At 39.4% G+C, this 25,047-nt stretch overlaps 2 protein-coding genes across 7 annotated transcripts in view; one reads left to right on the top strand and one right to left on the bottom strand.

The window, feature by feature from the left end:
- LOC134542220 (lisH domain-containing protein ARMC9-like) overlaps window positions 1–14,929 on the top strand; it is a 50,630-nt gene extending 35,701 nt beyond the window's left edge. For 4 of the 6 annotated variants that reach the window (XM_063386302.1, XM_063386301.1, XM_063386303.1 and 1 more), the window contains 6 exons: window positions 2,506–2,619; window positions 4,047–4,167; window positions 6,198–6,366; window positions 6,931–7,052; window positions 13,500–13,542; window positions 14,319–14,929. In XM_063386302.1, coding sequence (XP_063242372.1) covers window positions 2,506–2,619; window positions 4,047–4,167; window positions 6,198–6,366; window positions 6,931–7,052; window positions 13,500–13,542; window positions 14,319–14,403 — 654 coding nt within the window. In that variant the 3' untranslated portion in view covers window positions 14,404–14,929. Of the gene's footprint in view, window positions 1–2,505; window positions 2,620–4,046; window positions 4,168–6,197; window positions 6,367–6,930; window positions 7,053–13,499; window positions 13,707–14,318 lie in introns of all 6 variants that reach the window. The other 2 variants (XR_010076758.1, XR_010076759.1) reach the window with 2 other exon arrangements.
- A 378-nt stretch (window positions 14,930–15,307) lies between these two features.
- Window positions 15,308–24,773, bottom strand: LOC134542086 (uncharacterized). Its single transcript, XM_063386009.1, has 4 exons — window positions 24,598–24,773; window positions 23,936–24,008; window positions 16,475–17,632; window positions 15,308–15,521 (listed from the first exon to the last, which is right to left on the bottom strand). Exons 1-4 carry the CDS (start codon window positions 24,604–24,606, stop codon window positions 15,508–15,510), a joined length of 1,254 nt encoding a protein of 417 aa, XP_063242079.1. The 5' UTR covers window positions 24,607–24,773; the 3' UTR covers window positions 15,308–15,507.
- Between the last annotated feature and the right edge of the window lie 274 nt (window positions 24,774–25,047).

Raw genomic sequence — 25,047 nt, forward strand, 5'->3', positions numbered from 1 at the left:
AAAATGGGGTGATCAACATGGAGACTGTTTTGGATCCTCAAACTGTCATTACAGGGAGATTACTGCAATATGAATAGGACAGACTTGGTAGGATGAATCTGCGGTGGCTTCTCATTGCCTTTCCGGGGTACTCTGTAGCTGTGATTGTTAACACGTAATACTCATGTGGAAAGGGTAATGAGTTCAATCCCAACTGAATTGGTGTGCAAGTAGTTTTGGTCCCACTATAGCCTCGGAGGTCCATTGCCTTTGTGTATAAAAGTGTGGTGTAGAACCCTGTCGAAAAAAGCCTTTCATCTGGTTCATGACCTAAATATTAAGACCTCTGTGAAACGTATCGCGTTCCGCATACGTCACGTTGGAGCTACTGCAAAAAAAATTGGTGCTGATCCAGCTAAAGTTTGTATAGATATGTAATCATTTTAAGTGACAAAATGACAAAATGTGTTTTATATGGTTGCCCAGTTAACAATAAAAGAACACAAGGGGAAAAAAATGTGTTCAAATCCAGAAAGTTAGGATAAAGTTAAGGAAGTGGGAATTGGTGAACGAAAGTCAGGGAATTTACTTCAAAACCTGTAAAAGTCATGGAAATTTCACATTTATAGTAATCTGAGGGGGAACTGACATGTCCCAGTATGCCATCACCCAGATTTTGAACCCCTTTTTTTTTCAGATGGTGTTCACACACACACACACACACTGTAGAATGGTGTATGCAAGGTTCTGTTAGAACTAGTACAGCTATTAATAGGGATAGTGAAGGCTGGATTGTCTTTATTTCTTTCAGAAAATTGCAAAATAGGTAAATTTAAAAAAAAATTAAAAAGGAAATTTGTAATTTTTGTTATGGTAAGTCATAGAAAGGTCAGGGAAATTTTTATACAGATTTGTGTGGACATCCTAAATAAACCAAAAATGTTAACTTGGCAGAGTTACCTATATTTGCACAACACAAAGACAAATAAAAACGAAAGTGGTAAGTTTGTAGCCTACTATAATTTCTTTATAGCAACTTATCTGTAGGGAATCTATTTTTTTTTTTTCCCCTGATTTAATACTAATAATCTTTGACATTCAAATGCAACATACAAATAAATAAGTTTTATTTTTAATTGGCTGAGAAAACTTAAATTTATATTTAGGGTACAGATACATTTTTATTGTAATCTGAATTATTATAATTGATGTTAACATTGTTCACTAAGCCACAGGATATATCTTATATGGCCACATTAAGTATTGTAGTGGTTGTCTTGTATAATTAGAAGAACAAACATTTACGTTAGCAAAACTTTAAACATTATGCAACTTCTTTGCTAGAAACAAAAACATATATTTGCAATAATTAAATTTTGTTGTACATTTGCTTGACTACAGTTTCAGAAGGTGGTCAAACAAAATTTCATATTATTTTAATTGGGATAACATGCTGCAGGCATATGAATAGGTATGTATATTCTGTGTTCTTAATAAAGAGGTGTGGCAAATTGGAAACTACAATGTAAGTTTTCATGATTCTTAAGAAACATGAGCACCACATAAAAATGTGGCACGTATAAAGTGAATAAATTACCCATTGTCTAATATTGCAATATACTGGCTGCGAAAGACAACCAGTAAGTCGCGCCATCCACGCAGGAACAGGCGCAGAAAAAAAAATCCCTTTCTTTTAAGAGATAAATTGCTATAGGTATAGCTTTTATCTGTGGGCTACAGATGAGGAAGCTGACGTAAAATACCCGGCGTAAGGACCATTGAAATAATTTTTTTAGCATCTACCATTAACACTACATATCCTATTTTTAAGCCCAGCATTGTAATAATACAAGATTTTTTTTGCCAACAATTAAATTTTTACCCACCACTGGAAAACAACTAAACTGGACACAGCTTCAAATAAATTTACAACTTAATTTTTTCCTCAATTGTGTTGCAAATATTATAAATTAAAAATCTCAAAGTGCTGATAAAACATTGCACTCAATTTCATGCTCTCATCCATTTGAAACCAGATGGAGGAAAAAAACAAAACAAATGTATTGAGATGTAAATTATTTTCATGGTAATCATGCAGGCATAAACATTAACATTTTTTTTTTTTTAATGGCTCCAGATCGGCATCAAAAATTGTTGGGCAAAGGCCATACATTTGCGAGAGTACACCATTATGGTACATGTTTGCAGATGTATCTTATGGACGTGAAGGGAAAAGCAGTGCCCTTTTCAGTTGTTGGGGAGGAGATTTAGGCCTACCTGTGTAGTCAAGGAAAAAAATCTAAGAGAAAATCTTTGCAGGTTAATCATATGAATTAACTTTCCTTTGCCCCAACTCAAGACTGTGCACATCAGCCTTAATTGTTGATAGTCTATTCCACAAGCAAAAATCATTTGCTTGTTTGGGGATTGATCACAGAACATTTGGCTCGCAGCCACGTCACCTGGTTGAGCGAAGGTGCGGTGGCATGCGGTTTCTTAACACAAGTACTGTTCTCTTTATTGAAGCGCAGTGAAGGGGAGCCGCGCAGGCAGCTGGAGTACATCGCTCGGCTGCACCGAGGCGACTGCCAGCCGGACCACACTCCGCTCAGTGACGAGGAGAACGAAGATGACGATTCAGTGCGTTCTCAGTTCTTTATTTTGACCTGTCAGGAATAGTGAACATTATTTAGCATTCTTGCTCTCTTGCTACAGTTTGCAAATTTAAATACCTTCTTATGGGTCACACATTTTATGCTGATTTTAGTAATGTGTAGTGCGATCCTTATACAAGTTTTTCATTTTGGTTAAAAAAAAAAACATTGCACTGTGTGGTTCAATATGTGCTTAAATAACTAGCATGTGTGGGTTTTTAATAAATATTGTTACGGATAAGAACAAATTGTTTATTTGAAATATCTTTGCTGTGCATGAAAAGCATCATGAACTGTGCTGTTGTGGTGCCTCTGCCTCTGTCAGGCAGCTACCCAGCCGCCACTGGTAATAGATGCCACAGTGCTGGCTTCCAGCAAGAGGGGAATATCTAAAAATAAACAAGTCAGTGTGTAAGAGGTGGTTGGGGGTGTGCGTGCACATGTGTTCAGGTGCGTGTGGCCATGCAGCAGTGTTTGTGGATCTCCCTCCCCATCTCATCGTAAATGTCGGTGAACAATCATCATGTGTCTACTGGAGACATATGGTACGATCCATATGTGAGGGTGACCTTCACTGAGTAAATGTTAGATTTTTATGCCAAAAATTATAGATGCGAACCATACGCAGGGGCGACTCTTCTGCGGGTAAATACGGTAACAGTTACCAATTCCCTCTTATTCCTAGTTTCACAATGCCTGTAGAGGCACGGTGGTTGAGCAGTCAGATCACTTCACCTCATACTAATTTGAGTCCAGCATGAATTCTTCATAAATGGGAAACATTGTGGACAGTTTTCTCAAAGAAGTCAGGTTCTCCCCACCTCAGCTTCCCATTGCTTCTTCACCTCACCATTCGACCATTCATTTGTTTTTAATGACCCCAATGCCATTGAGAATTAATTTCTTATTCTTTCATTGCCTGTATTGTTCTCCATTTTTCTTCCATAGTATTGTGCAGTATTAACAATACTAAATATAAATAAATGTTCCTTATCTGTTTTTCACTTGGTTTCATGTCACAATAATTCTTTCTTCAGTGCATTCTCAAACATCTTGCCATCACGACTGCCAGCCATCATTCTTTATACTTTTTCCTTTAGTCTGCAGCGAGGTGAATGGAAAATCTGGTGCCAACGCTGCCAACTGCACCATCGTAGATGTCTGTAATTTGTCAGAAATTCATGGGAAACTTGCCCATAGTCTGAATTCAGCCTTGAGGGTCTATCACCCACCCCCCTTCCCATCATCACAATCTGTAATTCTGATTGTTAGTTACAATTGATAAAATTAAGCTTTCTGGTGGAGAACGGAAAAATATTAGTTTCTGAGCAGGAATCTTCCTGGAGCATGTGAAGTGTGTGTGTTTTCGGAGCAGTGTGGCAGGTAGTGGGGGCTGCGCTGGTGTGTCTGTAGGAGGAAGTGGATCTCCTGGAGGAAGAGCTGGACTCTGATGACCCCATGAAGGGTGGCCAGGGCGAGCCGTGTGGGGAGCAACTGTTGTTCCAGCACTACCGACTGCTCTTCCCCTACGCCGGTCAGTCTTCACCTCCTGTCGTGCATCCCAGCTGATCTGAACTGATCTGAATTATTTCAGAGTGTTTTCCTTCAGTCGAGAATTTGTTGCAATATTAAATCACTTTATGTCAAGATGTCTAGTACGATAGAAAACCTGGATCTGTAAGGATATTTGGAATTTCTGGAATAATCAGGGATAAGTCAAGGAAATTCATGTCAGATCAGGAAATGAAACGAAATGATTAAACATTGCCCAGTCCTAAATCACCATTCCATTAACTATGTTGTTTTTATCATATTTCGGGGTTTAGTCTAAGTTTTTTGCAGTGATGGTATATCAAGTATTTTTGAGCAGAGTTGTACTGATTTTTTGGAACGTGAGGCTGAATTTTGTCTGTGGTAGTGCCTCAGAGTGTAATGTAAGAAACATCATTTTGTATGAAGTTTCCAGCATATTTGTTACTCTGTAAACAGTTTCGTCATGACATTGAAGAACATATGAGTACGTTGAGACTATGGCAGTAAGTGAAACAAATGATATTGGTGGTTTTCTGTGAAAATATTATATGTTTTGGTTGGTAAAAAGTTATAAAAATAACCTTCAGAAGTATGAAAAAAATCTGGGAGTTCTAAGTGTTGGTTTTGCTAGACACCCTGAATATGAAGATAGTCAGAACACTTGTAAGACAGAGTAAATTTTCATGACATTTTGTGCAGTCATTCACATGCTTGAAGGACTACCAAAAAACAGTTCCAAAATGTAAATATTAGCTGCTGTACACTTTAGATGTATGTACTCTCATTTCAATATAAACTTGGATATCATGTTCCATAGCCTTATGGTTTCTACCAAAAGAAGGCTCAATGGAATACAAATTAAATTAAATTAAATAAATAAAACCACCAAAAGTCGCTTTGAACTGAATAATAAATATACGTAACATAAAGTGGTGTTTATTATTTTTGAACATTTTTTGTACCACTCATTGTGGATTAGGAAGGTTCATTACAATTTCATTGCCAACTGTGAGGTACTGAACATTTATTTTTTTTATTAATTATTGAACTTTAACATGCAAGATTCATTGTGCTTCCTGTTTCCAAAATCTTGCAAGATGTGTTTTGATTTAACTCCTGAATGATGAATGGATGTATTAGAGTGTAATGTCGCATTGAAAATTGATTAATTAGAGTTCAGTGTAGGGTGAAATGAAGCAGTGAAAGAATTCATTTGCAGGTGAAATAGGAGTGTCTTGAGAAAATACAATTACTCTTGATATTTTCCTCTTGCAAAAAAATATAGGTTTGATCACGCAGGAAAATTAATCAATTTTGCTTTGAGGTCATTTCATGCCAAATCACCTGATCATATATCAAGTTAAGAAGGTTTTCTTGAAAGTTATAAGTTTATTTGTTTTTTAGTTCATTTTGGATAAAAAATAATTAAAAGAGAAATTTTTTAACCTTCCAAAATTTTTAAAAATTCTGCTCATGGATAAATTAACTGAAAAATGGTTACATTTACCTCAGTTTTCAAGGTATGCAGTTTATTAAGTTGTCAAATGAAAGCTAATTTTCTGCTCTTTTCATGTATATAAAAACATGTAAACAAATAATTGTAAAAAAAAAGTTATTTGGCTTGAAATAAATCTTTGAGCTTTTCAAAGATGCTATTGCTCATAAAGTTGCAAATATTATGAAATAAAAACTTTTCCCCAAAATCATAGTAGCGTATTAATACATGCAGTCAAAAAATAAAATGTAGATTTCTGTACTTTTTAATAATTTTTTTTTTGCGTTTGTATTGTTTGCATTGTAAAGCACATCATATTTTCATATTTAAAAATCAGATGATGTAGTATGAAATAATCTCTTGGTGTGAGGTTAGAGCTCTGACATTTGAAATTTCATGGAATTCCTGTCTGTTTGATAAAAATTCAAAAATACAGTACAAGCAACCCATGTCTCCTCCTGTCACAAATCATAATACAAACACTTGTATTGCACCTGAGTGGGTGTAAGGGTCGTGCGTGTTCTGACGGCTTGCAGGCGTGGTGCACCCAGCGTCCTCCCATGCCCAGCCGGGGGAAGTCCTGCGCCGGCCGACCACTCCGCGGTCCCTCTCCAGCCGGCCCAAGAGCCCACCTACTTCTCCCCCCGTAGACGTGGCGACAACCACTTCCCAGCCCACGGCCGCGCAGTTTCACGCTGCAGACGCGTGAGTTCTCTGTTCAGTTATAGTCATAGTCCGCTGATTCCCAGACTTCTTCGATTGTGATCATTAGTAGCCATCCCCCTTACCATAAAATATACTACCTCATTGCTTATAAACAGTATGATACTTACTATAGTGTATGTAACAGGCCACATTGGTTTGAAATATTATTAAAATACAACTAAACCATGAATCTTTAACATTAGCTTGTGTGTGTGTTTTTTTAAATCTAATTACCTTGATAACCATGAGTTTTTGTTACTTTATTATCCCTCCCAGAAATAACCATGGATTCGTCTCTGATTGTGATCCTAAAAAAACCATTTTCTCGATTTGGTGACTCGAGGGACTCCGTCCCATAGTTTCTTGATATTACGACGGTTGTAATTTTGTCTCTCGAATACCAGACTACACCCACAGGGCTTGGTTAAAACCGACTTTGTCCACAGCGTAATGTCACATGGTCAATGTTTTTTTTTGCCATATGTGAGATGTGTGAAACTATTTTTTTTTTTTGTTGAATTGCTCGTCGTTCACATGGTGGTCCTGCTAAATGCCATTGCGCAGGTTGATCCTGGAGAACGTAGAGTCTGAGCTGGAAGCAGAGGACGTGGAGGAAGAGGTCGAAGAAGCCAGCATCCCAGCCGTCAGCTTGAACGTCCCGGCTCCGGATGCGCAAGAGACTGCAGGTCCGTGCCTTGCGCAGACATGGCTCTAGTGATGCACTGTGAATTAATCAAACTAGCATTCCCTACATCTTCAACTTATTGAATTACTTTACCTTGGTGAATTTTTTATAAATTTTAAATGGAGCTCGAATGACTTTCTCTTAAAATAAGATATTTCAAATTCTGTGTTTTATGTATTATTCATGTGATAATGCTGATCCATTAAACTGTATTAAAAATGTCATCAGTTTCTTCTAATATTTAAACATCGGAAATGTATGGTTTATTGCCCTTATTGGATAGTATGAAAGCAGCAGTACTTAGCAAAATTTGAACAAAATATAAATAAATGTGAAAAAAGGAAAATTCTTTGTTTCCACTTTCTCTACAATCTACAGGTTGGTTTGTTTCTGTTAGGGTTGAGATAGCTTATGAAATAAATATTAAGATGATGGAACTGATGTTAGAGGTTGTTACAGGTGATTCAGTTCATGTGTGATAGGAGAATACTTAGAATGAGCAAAACTATGTATTTGGGTTGTGTTGTTAAAACTTTTTACACGTTATATTGTAACTTAAAAGAATTTTCTAACTCATTCCAGGACAAGCTATACATAAAACACTTATTACTTTGAGCTTGTTCTGTAATTGGTTCATAAGGACTAAGGAGTTCTCTGCTCAGATGAAAACATCTGCACCAAAATAAATGAAAAAATGCAGTTGATATTTGCACAGAGTCAATTAGCAGACAGTGATAAGATGTCTACAGGCTTCAGAAGCCAGTAAAAAGTAACAAAACTGAAGGACTGGTCATGAAAGTCACAAAATATCCCAAAATAAATAGTAACGGTGATGGACATCACAAAACTTTAATTTTCAGTAGCCTTTTGCTGACTTAAATTCTGTTTTTGTTGCCTCTGTTCAGTTCATAGTTGTTGTGATATGTGATGTTGGCATCTATGAGAGTTGGTATCTATGAAAGGAAGTGGTAGAGCGGGCAGTGGATCGTGATGTAATGGTGGAGAGTGAATGTAACATAATGAGTAGAGCGATTTTGAATAAATATGTGATAGTCGTACAGTGTAATGAGTTGATGTCCATTTAAACAAGGTGAAAACACAACATGGCGCAGTCTGTAGTAAATCGCATAGTGTTCGCAACGTGACCTTAGTGGTGTTGTTTCGTTGTTGTGCCACGTGGAGATAGAGGTTATACAGGTTTCGGCGTGATGGAATCGTTTAAGCCACCGCCGGCGCTGCTTCTAGATGGAAATCTGTGTGAACACTTTCGGCGGTTCAAACAGAGCTTTGATATTTTTATGCTGGCGACTGGATATGAGTCCAAACCATCGGCAGTCAAGGCGGCGATGTGGTTAAACCTCATAGGAGATGAGGCTGTTGAGTTGTTCAACACATTCGATCTTCCAGCGGAAGACCGTAGGGATTTTGAAAAGGTGTTGCGAGCATTTGAACATTATTGTAACCCTGTAAAAAATATTGTAGTTGAGCGGTACAAGTTTAATTGCCGATCTCAGGAAGAGGGAGAGCCGTTTGACTCGTTTGTGAGAGATTTAAAAAGCTGGTTCAAAGTTGTGACTTCAAGGACCAGACAGACAGTGTTGTGCGGGACAGAATAGTTTTGGGCATTCGGGACAAAGGGCTGCAGGAACGTTTGTTGCGTGAACCGGATCTCAGCTTGTCACGGGCAATGGAACAGTGTAGGGTGGCTGAGCTAGGCAAGCAACGTGCCGACGCTATACAAACCAAAGCTGTCAATCCTGTTAATCGGCGTGAGGATTCGTCGGATGATGAAATTCACCCGAGAGGAGGCACAGTTGAAACTGTGTGGCGAAATAGAAGAAAGCAGAAATCAACTGAACAGCAGCAGGTACCATACAAAGGGGGGGCTGAACAGAAGCATGTGCAACAAGGAAGTCCTAAGTGCCGAAGGTGCGGGAGGGTACATAGGAAGAATGAGTGCCCTGCCTTTGGGAAAAAATGTTACAAGTGCATGAAGTTCAATCATTTTGCAACCGTGTGCACCAACCAAGTTGAAGAGGTTAGGTTAACGGGAGGTGAGATGGAAGAGTTCTTTGTCAGCACATTAGAAGTGGCAGAAGCAACGACCGGGGTGGAGGATGCCAAGCCAGGCCGAAAGGAGTGGATCCAAGAAATGTGGGTTGAAGGTAAGACTGTATATTTCAAGCTTGATACGGGCTCAGAGGTAAATATCATATCACAGAGTATTGTGAAGCAGCTGGCTCGCCCAACCCAGTTGAAATGGTCACACATAACACTCGAAGGGTTCGGTGGCAAAAAAGTGAAACCAGTGGGTGTCATTAAGCTAATGTGTGGAGTAAATACAGCAGATGGTGCTCAGGAGTGCCTGGAGTTTGTTGTTGTTGAAGATGGTAGCTGCAGAATGCCCATTCTTGGACTGCCAGGATGCGTGTGTTTGAAGTTAGTTTCTCGCAGTTTTGTCCACACCTTACACAGTAGCGTTTTATCGGAAGATAAGTTCCTCTCAGAATTTGCAGATGTATTTCAGGGAGTCGGGTGTATTCCGAACAAGTGCACATTGGTAGTAGATAAATCTGTTCAGCCAGTTGCTAAACCACCTCGAAGAGTGCCCTTTGCCTTAAGAGATAGATTAAAAATCAAGTTGTACGAGCTTGTTAAGCTAGGAATTATTGCCAAGGTTGATCAGTCAACTGGATGGGTTAGCAACCTAACTGTTGTTGAAAAGGGCGACAAAAGTCTCAGACTCTGTCTAGATCCAGTAGACCTGAATAAGGCAATTTGCAGGGAGTATCACATGATACCAACATTAGAGGAGTTGAGCTGCCAGCTGAACAATAAGTCCATTTTCACAGTGTTGGACCTGAAAGATGGGTTTTACCAGGTGGAACTAGATGAGGAATCAAGTATGTACTGCACTTTCAGCACACCATTTGGATGTTATAAATTTCTCAGGCTCCCATTTGGGTTATCGAGTGCACCTGAAATTTTTCAACGAATAAACATGCAAAACTTTGGTGATATTCCAGGGGTACTAGTATACTTTGATGACCTCTTGATTGCTGCTGCAAATGAAGTTGAGCACGATCAAAGAGAGCGAGAGCGCTAAATGTGAAGTTCAATGTACGCAAGATTCAGTTCAAAAAGAAGGAGGCAAGGTATTTTGGGCATGTGTTCTCCTCAAATGGTATGCAGCCAGATCCCGACCAGGTGCGAGCTATTCTAGCACTACAAACACCCACCAACAAAGTTGAGCTGCAAAGAGTGTTGGGTTTCATCAGCTACTTAAGGAAGTTTTTACCTAACTTAGCTAGCATCATAGCTCCACTGAGGGAACTCCTGAAGAACGATACTGAGTGGCAGTGGTTACCAGTGCACACTGATGTGTTGCAGCAAGTCAAGGAGTTGGTCAGCAAGGCACCAGTACTCGGCTTGTATGACCCCAACAAAAAACTGTCCATTCAGTGTGATGCCTCAAAAGATGGACTGGGATGTTGTTTAATGTGTGATGATCAGCCGATCAGCTATGCTTCCCGAAGTTTGTCCTCAGCAGAAAAGAATTATGCACAAGTCGAGAAGGAAATGCTCAGTATTGTGTTTGCAGCGAGAAAGTTTCATCACTACATATATGGAAGGCATGTCATAGTACACACAGACCACAAACCATTAGTTCCAGTGTTTAAGAAAAGTATAGCAGATGTGTATTCTGTTAGACTTCAATGGATGAAAATCAGGCTGCTACGGTACACGCTGTCGGTAGAGTATCTTCCAGGCAAACTCATGCATGTAGCAGACTTACTGTCAAGGGCGTATTTGCCAGAAGTGGAACATGCAGATGAAGATTTGTCTGCAGAAATGGTTCACCTTGTGAGTGTGAGTGATACAAGTCAGGTGTCGACTACTAGAAAGGATGAGTTCAGGCGGGAAACTGCTAAGGATACAGCACTGTGTGAGGTTATGAGGTACTGTCAAAATGGGTAGCCAGAACACAAACATCAAGTCAGCCAGCAAGCTCAAATGTACTTTGTCCAAAGGAATTGCTTGCATCTCGACAAGGGTCTAGTGTTCTTAAATGATCGCATTGTAGTGCCAGTGGCATTGAGGCAGCAGATGCTACTCTTACTCCATGAGGGCCACTTAGGCATAGAAAGAACCAAAGCACGAGTCAGGCAAGTACTGTATTGGCCAAAAATGGCAGAAGACATTGAGATATTGGTAAATAGGTGTTTCACATGCCAAAAATTCAGAAGCCAGAATAAAGCAGAACCACTCATATCTCACAACATTCCAGAATTACCGTTTGAGAAACTTGGTATTGATCTTTGTGACTATGGGGGCAACAGCTATATGGTTGTCATTGACTACTATTCCAAGTGGATTGAAATAGTACCAGTAGCAAATAAACAAGCCAATGAAGTCATAAGAGGACTGAAATCTGTGTTTGCTACTCATGGTGTGCCAAAGCTCATTATTTCAGACAATATGCCATTTAACTCCTATAAATACAGGCAGTTCGCAATGAGTTGGGACTTCGAAGTAGTGACAGCAAGTCCTCACTACCCAAAGTCGAATGGGCTTGCAGAACGAGCAGTGCAGATTGCTAAGAACATGTTGAGGAGGTGTTCGGATTCGTCTAGTGATCTACCTGTCATGTTACTAGAGTACAGAAACACTCCTCTGACTGCTGTAGGCCTGTCACCAGCACAGTTGCTAATGAGTCGCCGGGTAAGGACGAAACTACCAATGAGGCAGCAGTTACTACAACCGGAAGTGCAGGGAAAGGTAGCAGAAGAACTACGTAACAGGCAAGCGAAGATCAAACAGTGGTATGATCAACGGGCAAGAAAGGCAACCGAGTTCGAGCACCAAGATAGGGTCTTGTTAAATAGAAACAATCAGTGGGAACCAGCAGAAATTGTACACAAGTCTTCGACTCCGAGATCATACGTTGTCCGTGATCAGGATGGCCAGCACGTGTGGAGGAACTCCCATCACTTGAGACCATCCAGCCTTGCTCCTGAGTTGCATAGGAGAAGGTCCAGCCTGGACTCTGATGATGAGTTCCGGGGGTTCCCAGCAGAAGACGAGGCAGGAGGAGAGTCACAGGGAGCAGGGTCAAGAGTGCGGCAGGGAGAGTGCCCACCAGCACTGATGAGTGGTAAGGAAAAGGTCAATGTGTCGAGACGTACAAAAAGTGGACGTGAGGTGAAAGTGCCAGCAAGATACAAAGACTAGTGAGTACCAAATAATATGATTCCCCAAACTGATGACTGTTTTAACTTTTGCTCTGTTTCTGGATTGTAGTAATATGTCAAGAGTGTGGATGTATTTGCTATAAAAGGGAAGGTGTTGTGATATGTAATGTTGGCATCTATGAGAGTTGGTATCTATGAAAGGAAGTGGTAGAGCGGGCAGTGGATCGTGATGTAATGGTGGAGAGTGAATGTAACATAATGAGTAGAGCGATTTTGAATAAATATGTGATAGTCGTACAGTGTAATGAGTTGATGTCCATTTAAACAAGGTGAAAACACAACAATAGTTACATTAAATATACAGTATTTATCTGAATATAATGCCATGATTTTTATCAGAACTGTGGAAACTAAAAGTGGGGGTCACATTATAATTGCAAACTTCTATCTTGCCATTGGTAACAGCTTATTTGAAAAACTACATGTTGTGCATGTAAACTGCATCACTTATGCCACTTTAGTCCGGGACTTCCTGAACCTCTGCACAGGTGTGACAGATGAGAGATGCGGGATTAATGAGTGCAAACGGGGTTCTTTCTGCTTTTTTTCATTATGGCTGCTACCGAAGGTACCTCTCCCAGATGACCACTTTTCTTTCCGAACAGCGCCACTTTTTAACTGCAGTCATAACACACAATTAATTTTACTAACGGCGGCGTGGTGTTTCAAAAGAGATCATGTAAATCATTCTACTGCTGATTAAAGTGGCACCAGAAAATGATCTAGTAAATATTGAATAAATTTAATTATAAAATTATTTTCAAGTGCTATGTACTTGAATTGTGATTTCCAATTCATAAAGTCTTTTTAATAAAGTAATAATCAAAAGGTTTGGGGTTGCATTATATTCAGAGTTACATTATTTTTGGGTAAATTAGGTAAGTATATAAAATAATCTCTAAAAATGTTTTTGCTTTGTAAGATAAAAATCTGTATGTTCCGGTGAATAGTAAACCAATTTTTTTTATGTTTAATTTCGTGTATGATGTTATGACATATATAAAATGCCCTTGTGTTATAAGAAATTTGTTAGAAAATTTAAAAAAAATTTAATTTAATTTAAAAAGACTTCAAATTCGTTCTCATGGGGTATTTGAAGATACAGAATGAGCAGATGACTGGGGAGTCTAGTCCACAGATGGTTGAACCAGTGCATTCTACTGGCTACTGGTCTGTTCACACCGCGGGTGTTGCAGGTGGCGGGGAGTCGAGTGTGGAACCCAGCTCCTCTCAGGCGGGGTGAGTCCTAGGTAGCAAGCCACTCGTCTCGATGCTCTGTGCCTTCTTGCGCCGCCGCACGTCACGCCACCGGTAGCCGCTCGCACGCCAGTCTCGCCACTGCATGGATCCTTCACACGCATCTGCTGCTTCATGCGTCACATCTCCATAGACGTTAAGTGTATGTACGTATATTTATGTAACTTATTCGTTTTAAAATCTTATGGTCGTTAACGAAAAATTGGAGTGTGCATGTTCTTACTTTTTACGGAAAGTTTTTTGTATTAAATAATGGATACACACTAGACAAATAGTTTTTAATATGATACAGTAAGCATAATACTACATATTTAGTACATTCCAGTATTTAATTTGCTTCTTAGTTCTTAGTAATAAAATGTTGATATTCAAATGCAGATACACCGAGTGCAAGTCGGTCCTGTATAATCATTGTCTGAACACAATTGCCCTGTCACCAATTTTACCAAATAACACACTTAACAGTCCAAACTTGTTACTATCTGAAGGGGAAAATCAAAACATTAAAGAAAATTAAACCACAGAAAAAACTCTTGCGGCAATATTAAGTAAAAAAAAGTAGAAAATTAATTTCAGTCAAATGAACCTTTGTACATTGATACTCTAATTGTTTCTTAAATAACTAACATTCATAATCAAGCATTTTCATAGTCAAGTGTTTTATGATGCTGCCTTGTTGGCTTGTTTCTGGTACCTAACTTTTTCAGTGCTACTGACGTACAGAAATCCACATGTCGGTGTGTAATGTGTCATCATAGGAATGAAGAATACAGTGAAGCATTCAGCTCCCGCCCACGCATCCCTCGCACTCCGACCTTCCAACGATCTTTCACAGCTTGGTGAGCTGCCCCTTAGCAACCAGGGACGTCTACCTGATGGGTCGAACTTCTGTTTGGAGCTCAGATATATATTTGACAGTGACAAACACAATCCACTCATCTGCAAATTGCAGTGCACCAAGTAAATATTTTTTTGTAAGTGCTTTTACTGTAAATGATGCTTAAACTAATAAATAATAAATAAAAATGATGTGTGTATTCTTTCTAGAGTTATATGTACATAGTGTATGTATGCGTCTGTTATTTATAATCCTTCGTGGCAGTTGCACATACTGGGTAAGATTTTATGTATTTGTGGCATTGAAGCTGGACTGATTATACCTAGTTATGTAGCATATACTGACATAGTATATGCAGGTTGCATCCTTAGAACGAGTATAGCGAACTAAGAAAAATTGGCATTGTTAGGTCTAGCCAGTGAAATACATTCTGTATTGATCTTAATAATAGTTATTGTAATTTTTATACTTGTAATAATAACTTATGAGTTGGTAGGTACCTATGGAATGAAACAAGCACTATGTAATGAAACTATTAAAAGACTTTTAAAATAATATATTTTTTTAAAGTGAACCTTCCTTTGTCATCTGAATTTTTGTTCATTCAAGAGTAATTACATTTATCAACAATCACAGACAAAAAATAATTTACCCTGCATCTGCATTGACTTTTACTGGTACACAACATTGTCTTATTAAACAGCTAAATTTTGTATTCTTCTTGGATTTGTATCATTTAATAGCAGCTGAGAGCATTGCATTTGATTACTCTATAGCAAATGCTAAATTTTTATTTTCTATTCTTTTGTAGTTTTTCATGTTCAAGTAGTGGAATATATTTCATAGTTTCAGTAAGTGTTAAAATATGTACACTCTTAAAAACTGTCACATCTAAATTAAACACAGTAAGCATTTTTTAGGTTTTTATTATCAAAATATGAAAGGTTTTTACAAAACAATAAATGAAAATTACAAGTTATGAATGTGTAAATCAATGAAGGTAAAAATAATAAATAAAATGAGTAATACTGAAGGATTGGGGTTGAGTGTCATCATCATTGATCAGTCTGTCAGATTTTTCTTCATCCAAGTTTCAGATGAGTTTGCCTTCAGTAGTATCCACCTGGAAGAAATAATTCAGCATTGTTTTAGCCATGGACAGGAATGGAAGTGAAAAGGTTGCAGAACAAACACTTTAAAAATGGTTTTACTGGTCTATCAATGAGCTGTCAACATCAGAAAATACTTCAACAGCTTGTGGCTACTGTAAAATATAAATTGCCTTAGGAGTAAGCATTCTAAGAACCAGATGTCCTTTAAGGAATAACAAATAGAGGTTCAGAGAATGTGCATGTACATCTGAAGTATTACTGAACCGTGACGTGTGCATCCGAGGAGAACTATAACTGTGTAATGAGTTATTTTTGCTTTTTTTTTTTTTTTTTTAGAAGGTTTTATGCAATATGGTTATGTACAGGTTTAAGACGACGGGGCTTCAAAGGTTATAGCAGGCTCCGAACCACTTGGGTCATGACTTGCGTCATGCCAGGGTGTTGAGATCGAAGTGTGGACATAACTATTTTTGCAGTTCACGTATTACCCAGCAGCACAGAATAGGTAATAGGTATTAGGAGTGTTTTTCAATAATGTTTGAACAGTTTCTTGCATTGTGACAACTATATTAAATTTTGTATTAACAGTAAGTTACCGAAAGTAGCAGTAAGGCACATCATATAGGTAGTGTTAACCATGAGGCTAGTATTTCTGTGCTTCAGTAGCCATTTAAAAGTTCTAACATATTAAATATTTATATTTTTTAAAACAGTTAAGGGTTCTAAATGATAAATATACAAATATGTTGTTTTGAACAAAGCATGTACATTGAGATAAGTGTCAATTTTTTGTCAATTCCATTCTCATGAATTAAGATATTCAAGTACTAAATGCAAAGCCCATTAAATTTCATTGAATTTTAAATAATGGTATAGTTATGTTATACTTGTTTTTATGATGGCCTTAATATTTGAACTATTATTAGATAATTATATCAGGAAAGACCAATAACTTTGTTTTTACCTCCTCCACCTCCACTGGAGTAGCTGCTGTGGCCACCCCCAAGTCCACCTCCGCTGGAGTAGCTGCTGTGGCCACCTCCAAGTCCACCTCCGCTGGAGTAGCTGCTGTGGCCACCTCCAAGTCCACCTCCGCTGGAGTAGCTGCTGTGGCCACCTCCAAGTCCACCTCCAGAGTAGTAACTGCTGTAGCCTCCAAGACCTCCACTGCTTATTCCTTTCAGACTTCCACCGCCAAAACCACCGCTACTGTAGCCACCTCCATGGCCACCACCAAATCCCCCACTGCTAATTCCTTTCAGACTTCCACCTCCAAACCCTCCACTGCTGTAACCACCATGACCACCACTAGAGTAACCGCCCAGTCCACTGCTTGAATGGCCGCTATAACCTCCAAGGCCACCTCCGGAGTAGCTGCTGTACCCACCAAGACCTCCACTGCTGTACCCTTTCAGACTTCCACCTCCAAATCCTCCACTGATTCCTTTGAAACCTCCGCTGCTGTAACCCCCTCCGAGCCCACCGCTGCTGTAACCCCCTCCAAGCCCACCGCTGCTGTACCCTCCTCCAAGCCCTCCACTGCTGTAACCACCTCCATGGCCACCTCCAAATCCTCCACTGCTATAACTGCTTCCTCCGTGTCCACCTCCTAAGCCTCCGCTGCTGTAACTGCTTCCTCCAAACCCACCTCCGAGCCCTCCACTGCTGTAACCACCTCCGTGACCACCTCCTAATCCTCCACTGATTCCTTTGAAGCCGCCACTGCTGTACCCTCCTCCCAGACCTCCGCTGCTGTACCCTCCTCCCAGACCTCCGCTGCTGTAACCTCCTCCGAGCCCTCCGCTGCTGTAACCACCTCCGTGACCACCTCCAAGTCCACCACTACTGTAGCTGCTTCCTCCAAGACCACCGAAACCACCACTGCTGTAACTGCTTCCTCCATGGCCACCTCCAAATCCACCACTGCCAATTCCCTTCAGACCTCCACTGCTGTAGCTACTACTACCTGAAAATCCCTTCACAATGCTACCACTGCTGTAACCACCATGCCCCCCTCCACCTCCTCCAAAATCCAGTCCCCCGCCGAGATCTCCATGGCCGCCGCCACCACTGTAGTCATAACCACTCCCGCTGCTGTAGCCACCTCCACCACTGCTGTAACCTGGAAACAAAAAAAAAATATTTCTACTATTTGTTCGATGCATTTCAAGTATATTTCATGTTAATATCAGAGGAATTTAACTTTGTACCTCGTTCATGTGAAATTCATAATATTTATTTAAATAATACATTTGTTAAGCTATAGCTTGAAAAATACTGAGATCATCATATTATAATGATTTAGTAGTTTTTTTGGAAAAACCAATTATAATTATTTTGATTGTTTCTCTGAAATTAAAAGTAGGTAAACGTACACTGTTTGACTCTTATAACAGCTGAGAAGTAATATGTTTCACTATACCATGTTTTTACGACTTCAAGGAAATTTTACCAGAAAACATACTTTGCTATCAATATTTCTGACTTTCTGAGTGTCATCAATCTGTGAACAGTATTATACAAAATTATGAAGTTTGTGTCAGAACAACAATATATTTAAGGGGCCTGCCTAGTTAGGGGTGTATGAGTGTTAGTGAGGCAGGACAATAAATGCAAAACTGGTGCTTCTAGCGCAGTATCGCCTCTAAGCACAAGCAACTATGGGCAACTATGACATTATATAGTGGAGAAATGAAGATAAAGGTGTAATGCAAGTCCCTTGAGTGCTTTCAAGAATCTTATCAAAAAATTATTTACTAAACATGCATTTTAGCAATTTTCTCTCTCCTAAAAATACAGCAAAAAAAAAATATTAAAAAAAAACTACTCATCGACCTTTAGCTTATTCTTGAATACTTTTCGTAAACAGATACCACTCGAATATCTGAGCAGTTTACCGAACTGCATGGTCCCTTCTGAAGCGCTGCACCCCATGTGTGTGTCCTGGTAGGCGGGGACCCTAATTTATGAGCCGAAGTTATTAAAATGGGTAGAAATCATATTTTACATATGAAAATAATGATACACAAACTTAAAGCACCAAGGCGACTCATAACATCGTCATCTTAATTACTAGGTACTCCAAATAAAACCTTTTGGGTATTCACTTAAAATCTCTTGATAAGCGACCGACAACTGAAGGTGCCTTGCAGTTTGAGGCATATGATTCTCCAGCCTGTGTTGTCCTTGGTGCTGCCATTCCTCCAGACCAGCGGTTCCTTGGCAGGGTCACAAGGGTTCCGTGAGTCAGGACGAATGTCATATAAAGCAGGCACAATTATTGCCGAATAACTATTTTTAAATGTGTTGGGGTCCCGTCAAAATAAAAGTCGATCATAGGGTTCCCTGGCCGAAAAAAAAAAATTGGGAACCGCTGCTCTAGACCGCCAACAGCCAGCAAGGCCACGGTGGTTTTAGTGGTTCACTCGCCGAATTATATTCCCGGCGGCATCATAACCGGAGTTTTCGCAAGTGGAACACCCCGCGGGCTTCCACAGTGCTCCACTCTCACTGGCCCCGGAGTCGTCCATTCAACAAGAGCCCGGACGGCTCCGCGGCGCGGTCATCACTTTCACCGGCGCGAGCGACCTTGGCCGGCGGTCATGTGTGAAAGGTGCGCGGCTAGTTAGACCCAAGCGCGGCTTCTGGTCGTCTCGCCAAGTACCGTGCGTGTTTGCTTTCCAAATGTCGCTTTCTCGGCGGCACCTCGTTTTATCCTCGTCCGCTGGGGGTCCCCCCCCCCCTCCCTCCTGTTTCTTTTGTTTCCTCGTTTCTCTCCTCGTTCGCGGCTGGTTTCCCTGGCAAATGGCCTGGTATACGGTGCGCGCGGGGTTGGTTTGATGCGCGGCCCGCTACCTGTTTTCCCACGCACTGTCCTGCGACCGTGGGAGATGGCGCTAAGGTAGACCCTAGGACTCTCGTCCCACGGGACCCGGTATGGTTCCCCCAAAAACCCTTCCAAATTAACTCACACTGGGGTGGTGCTCTTACGATAGGCCGTGACCTTCACCTCTCTCAAATTCCCTGGCTTGTGTTGCCAGGGCGTATCTAAGAGGGTGGGGTGGGGGCAAGGAGTTAAATCATTGCCCTTCCCCCTTTTTTTTATATGATGGTAAAATATATTATATAAACAACAAATTGCTGAAAATTTACTATCAGGGTGGTTGCTGGTATTTCAAGTATTCAAAAGAAACTTTTTTTTTTACAAAATAGTGACATGGAGTCATTTATGAGAGGTCTCAATAACTATAGCCATAAAAGAGGTTGAGTTACGAAAAATCTCTCCCCACCTTTCCAACCTTCTCATTTAAGGTAGCTAAGCCCTTGTGTTTGAAAATTTTATGTCAGCGATGACCTCACTGTCGATAGGACGCAAATCCAAAATAAAATATGTGCATTCCTGCGGGCTGCTGCTCGGTAGCCGAGCAGACGAAGACACCCTGTCAGGCGCGGTAACCCCGCTCGCAAGAGGCGGGGTGCTTTTGCCCCGTGAGCGCAGGGCGTTTTCCTAACCTTCTTCGTAGCCAGTTAAATTATAGTTTTGTAAGTAAGCTATAAGTTATATTTAAATACCACGCCTACAGAAGCGCATAGTACGTACGTATGTAGAATACAAAACCAGTGTTCGGTCAAATGGCATTCTGAGATTCATGAAGAATCCGTAGCATGTCCGTTTACGTAAGAGAGTTTTTGCACTTCCACACAGAGAATGCAAATAATATTCTTTATTCGTGTGATTGACAGTATTAAGAACATTCCTGTATGATGAACATGAATTATCAACAAAAAAAAGGCCCCAAAAACTACAGTGCAGTTTCACGATTTGCGTATTTTATAAATAACCGCGACTGTCTCACATTAATTTGATGCGTTCTGTGTTATTGGTTTTCCTGCAAAATTATTAACCAAGCCCAAGCTTTTATGTACGTATATGTAAAAACAATGCCATACAGATTGATGTAATTGTTTGTGATGTGTCAGAGTAGATTATAATACCACATCAAGAAAATTAACTGAGAAGCTGTGAATGAAACAGGAATTAGTGTAATTTTGATAAAACGCTATTGTGATGGTGCGAAAATCGCCGCAACCGAACGAATGTATTGTTTTTTCCCTTAGCCTTTGTTGAATTACGTTATGCAGTGGGTGTTTATAAACATTTAGTGTTTAGTCACATTAGATGATGCAAATAATAAGCTATATTCTTTTTAAGTATTTCTGGATTGATTATTTTCAGAATTAAAATGTTTATAAACGTGTGTTATATGTGTGTGTGCACTTGTATTCGTGAAATTATAACATTAACTTGTAAACTGAGTGTTATTATAAGACGACTACAAGTGTAAAATCATCGCCAGTATGTGTACCTAGTTGGACCTGCGTTCTTGTGTTCGATATTTCAATTCCCAGTTATAATTTCGCTGTTTTTAATGCTAGTCTTGTCGTTATCCCCGTGCAGTTGGCTAGCGCCGCAAGCGGCACATTTGTGTGATTTTAGTTTTTAAGAATAAATATTGGATTATTGTGTATTTCTTGCTATGGAGCCAAAGAAAATATGAAATTATTTCAACTCACGTAGCGATAGTTTCCGGCCGACTTGTTATCGCTTCCTCGCTCCTGTTCCTCGGAAGAGACAAACAGCTTCAGATATCTATCTACCACGGAAACCTTTGATTTGTTTCAAAGTGGGTGTTTACGACTCGTAGATAGCGCGTCACTACCAGAAGCAAGCTGATATGGTGAATATTGATAACTACCGAAATAGAAGTCAAATACCACGCACAGCCCCGAAGTCGAAATTCAATTAAATTCACATGAATTAATTACTTCTGACTTTTAAAATAAATAATTTAAGTCATACAAGTTTAGGCTTTCATTTAGAAAATTTAAACAAATATTTACTATGCACAAAAATTTAATTAGACTCTAATGTATGGTTTTTTCTAAGCATCTGCTTTAAAATTAAAGAATTTTTAAAAAATAATTTAAAAACTTTAATTTATATTTCATTAAATAAAAACAAAAATACGTGATACTGTACATAATTGGGTAGAGCCCTATAAAGAGAAACGTCGAAAGAAAATGTATACAGAAGAAAAATAGGGCTTTGAAAATCGTATATGGATTTCTTTAAAGTTATATTCATAATACTTTAGTAATGAGACAGTGACGAAAGGTAAAATTCAAATTTTAAACTGTCTTAGCAAAAACATGAAATTAAAACCACGCAATCAATAAAAAATATTTCTTCCCCACTGCTAATAAAATAATGTATTCGGTTTATGTGTCATAATAAGTTGTTTTCTTGTTTTGATACAGCGAGTGTTGTATATGCCACAATTTGAGTGATTTTGTACATTTGCGCACGACACTAGTGACATGTGTACTACATTCATGAAAATGTAAACGGTAACCACGAAGTTGGTCATAATGAAACAAGGAAATGTCTGCTCCAGCACAGCACAAACACGGGTATCGGAGAAGGAACCAGCGTGCCGTCGCAGCATTCCCCTGCGAGTGACCTCAGATTACCGCGGGAAACAGAGTTCAGAGTGGCCGAGCAGTCTCCGGCGAGCCTCGATACGTCATGAATCACGCCCGCGGTCATCGAGGGAAACCAAACGTCAGGGGGCAGATAATTCTGTCGTGCCCCCTCTCCCTATTATTTAATGTACAACTTTTCAAACCCCAACAAAAATAAATCTCAATACTGTGGCCATAACTATAAACGTGATCTGTCAGTATCGCATTACATGTGAAATTTCCTATGATTTTAATTACAATAGTCTTGTAATTTTCGGCCAATTAGAATAAACGCAAGCACGGGCCCCCACCTTACCCCTCCCACTCGACTGCTGTGTTTCCACCCTTGCGCAGTCGCCTTGGTACGTCCAAGTGTCGGAAACTGCTTTATTTAAGTCTTTAACCACTAAGTTCGTTTAAGTATGTTTATTAAAACAACACGAATGCAATTTTTTTTTCGAATATTGATTCTTGTCTGGCCTGTAGTTAAAACTAGACTTCGCGATTTTTTTTTTAATTTTAAAAGATACAAATTTAATAAAAATAACGTTAGACACCATGAAATGGAAATTTTTTAACTTATATTTTAAAAAGTTGAGACCATAATTTTTTAAAAACAATTTCTAGCTAAACTTACGATATATATATATATATATATAATTTGCATGAACTAAGAACAAGGTTAAATAAGTACTTCATAATCAAGTTAAAATTATTTTTGAACAACAAATTACGAATGAATTCGGGCTTAACGTCTGTCCACATCGGGGTCATTAGAGATGATGGAAGGTGATAAAATGAGAATGGATCATTGACAGAATGAATGGGTGGGGGAACTGGAACACCCCGAGAAAACCCATTGGCTCACAGCAACGTTCGCCACGTTTCACCGTTGGGAACTACCTTAATTGCATTGGTGTGAGGTAAATAATAATTTTGTTTAGCACTGCTGCATATATTTTTTTTTTAACAACACGCCGCCAAAAAATAATTCGAGCTCATGCTTGGGGCGTATAGCTTAGATAATAGAACCACTAAAATAGAAAATATATAGGCTGATTCTCGTCACTAGATAAGGCTTCAATATTGGCCCATGATTTAAAAATCAAACTATAAAATGCAGGCGATATAAACAGAGTTTAGGGGAATATACAGCTGGAGCATAAGGTCCTATTCTTGAGAGGGGGGTGAAGCCTAAAGGGTAGGGGGATTTCAGTGTACTACACGTAGCAATATGGCTGCCATTTGTTAACAAATGTTTCAGCTGTACCTGCACTGGAGGTTCAATTGGACAGTAATGTCATTTCATATCATTATATTTGTATTAGGAAGATTCGTTTTGGACTTTTAATATATGTATATATAAATATATATATATAATATATATATATTTATATATATATATACATTAGCAGAATTTTTTTTATCTAATTTTCTTCCAAACAGCTTAACTAGTCGTTTATAAAAGCAGGCTAGAACAGCTGATACAAATATAAACAAACGTCCGCCATATTGGTATGTGAAATTTAAAAGGAAAAGGGGGGGGGGGAGGGACCACTCTCTGGATATAAACAATCGTTACACATGGTACTCAAACGCCGTTTTTAAAACTATCAGTTAAATATATTGTTGTAATTTGCCGGAATAGCCTACATATTTTGATGTTAATCGATTAGTCATATTTTAATAAACTAGTATCGAAATATCAAAGACTACTGCAACGAAACGCGGACGTTAAAAGCATTAAGAGATTCCATAACTCAACACTGTATATGACCCAAGGTTTTGACAGTTGAATTGGCGATTAAGTTGCTACATGTTGCGGTCGTTCATATTTTACTGCGCAGCACGCGCGCGCGGTCTACCTGATCGTTAGTCCATGGTCACAGATGAGTGGACTTACCCCCGGAGTGCGACGGTGGTTCGGCGAACACTAGCGCCGCAGCGGCGGCCAGGCAGAGAACCAGACTTCGCACCTGCAACAATCACACTCGCCGTCAGCGACGTAGCCATGGGAAGGGAATCGGACGACATGTCATGTTTGGCAGTAGTGAAGCCACATGGGTTTCGGTGATCGTAACTCAACATGGGATAAAATTACGTTTTTGGGAGAGAAATAAAAAACTAAGTGCAACATTACATTCTGAACAAGATATCTTTCTGTCGCTCTCTCTCCCGCTTTTTTTTCTTACGAGCTTTGAATTCACCACTGCAAGATCATAAACGCATAACAACTGAGTTCAAAACTAAGTGTTGGAGGAATATATAAATAGATTTATGTTCCTGTCCTAAGGTTAAAGTTTCGATTAGTAAAGATAGGATGCACAATTTTTTTTTTAAACAGTAAAGGAAGAATTTTTAAGTAAATTAGGAAACATGCCTCTAACATTACCTCTACATCTAAGCCAATACCGATAGAATAATCGGAAATGAGTTTAAGCTGAAATAAACCTAAACTACATAAAAAAAAATAAAGTTTGAAAAGAAATTTAATTTTTTTTTACTTCCACGCATGAAAAAGGAAGAAGAGATGCATGAAACAAAGCGGATAAACACGAAACCCACCTGCGCCATGGTTGTGTTGCGAGCGCTGCCTGTTGGCGGTAGAAAGAAGCTGCTGGTTTGAGCGGTGTTGGCTGTCTGCGCAGAGTGGCCGGGCTCCTTCTGATTTATACTGACCTTGCTGCGGGGAAAGTGGCGTATGTGCTCATCGCGGCTGTGTGAGAGGGGAGCTTTCCTCGCCGAGCGTTCCCTCGGGAAAAGGGAGATGACCACATACCCCCCTCCCCCTTTTAGACCCACCCCTGTGCTGCGTCGGTGAGCCGTCTAATGGAGACCACATCCCGCTGTGGTGATGACTCTTCCACCCCTTCAGTACCCTTAGTTACTTTGCTTCAATCATTTCCAGAATATGCTAATAATTTAACATAAAATTACATTCAACGATAGTAGATTTTTATAAAGGTTTGTATAGTTTCAATAAGTTTTTATTATTGGTTATGAGAACCTTAATTG

This window comes from Bacillus rossius, assembly GCF_032445375.1.
Source record: "Bacillus rossius redtenbacheri isolate Brsri chromosome 4 unlocalized genomic scaffold, Brsri_v3 Brsri_v3_scf4_2, whole genome shotgun sequence".
Taxonomy (NCBI): Eukaryota; Metazoa; Arthropoda; class Insecta; order Phasmatodea; family Bacillidae; genus Bacillus; species Bacillus rossius.

Bases quoted from the DNA above. Each gene is read 5' to 3' on its own strand.
- LOC134542086 (XM_063386009.1), bottom strand. The intron at 17,633-23,935 runs GTAAGTCCACTC...TTTTGTTTCCAG, and splicing joins ACCACCGTCGCACTCCGGGG to GTTACAGCAGTGGTGGAGGT.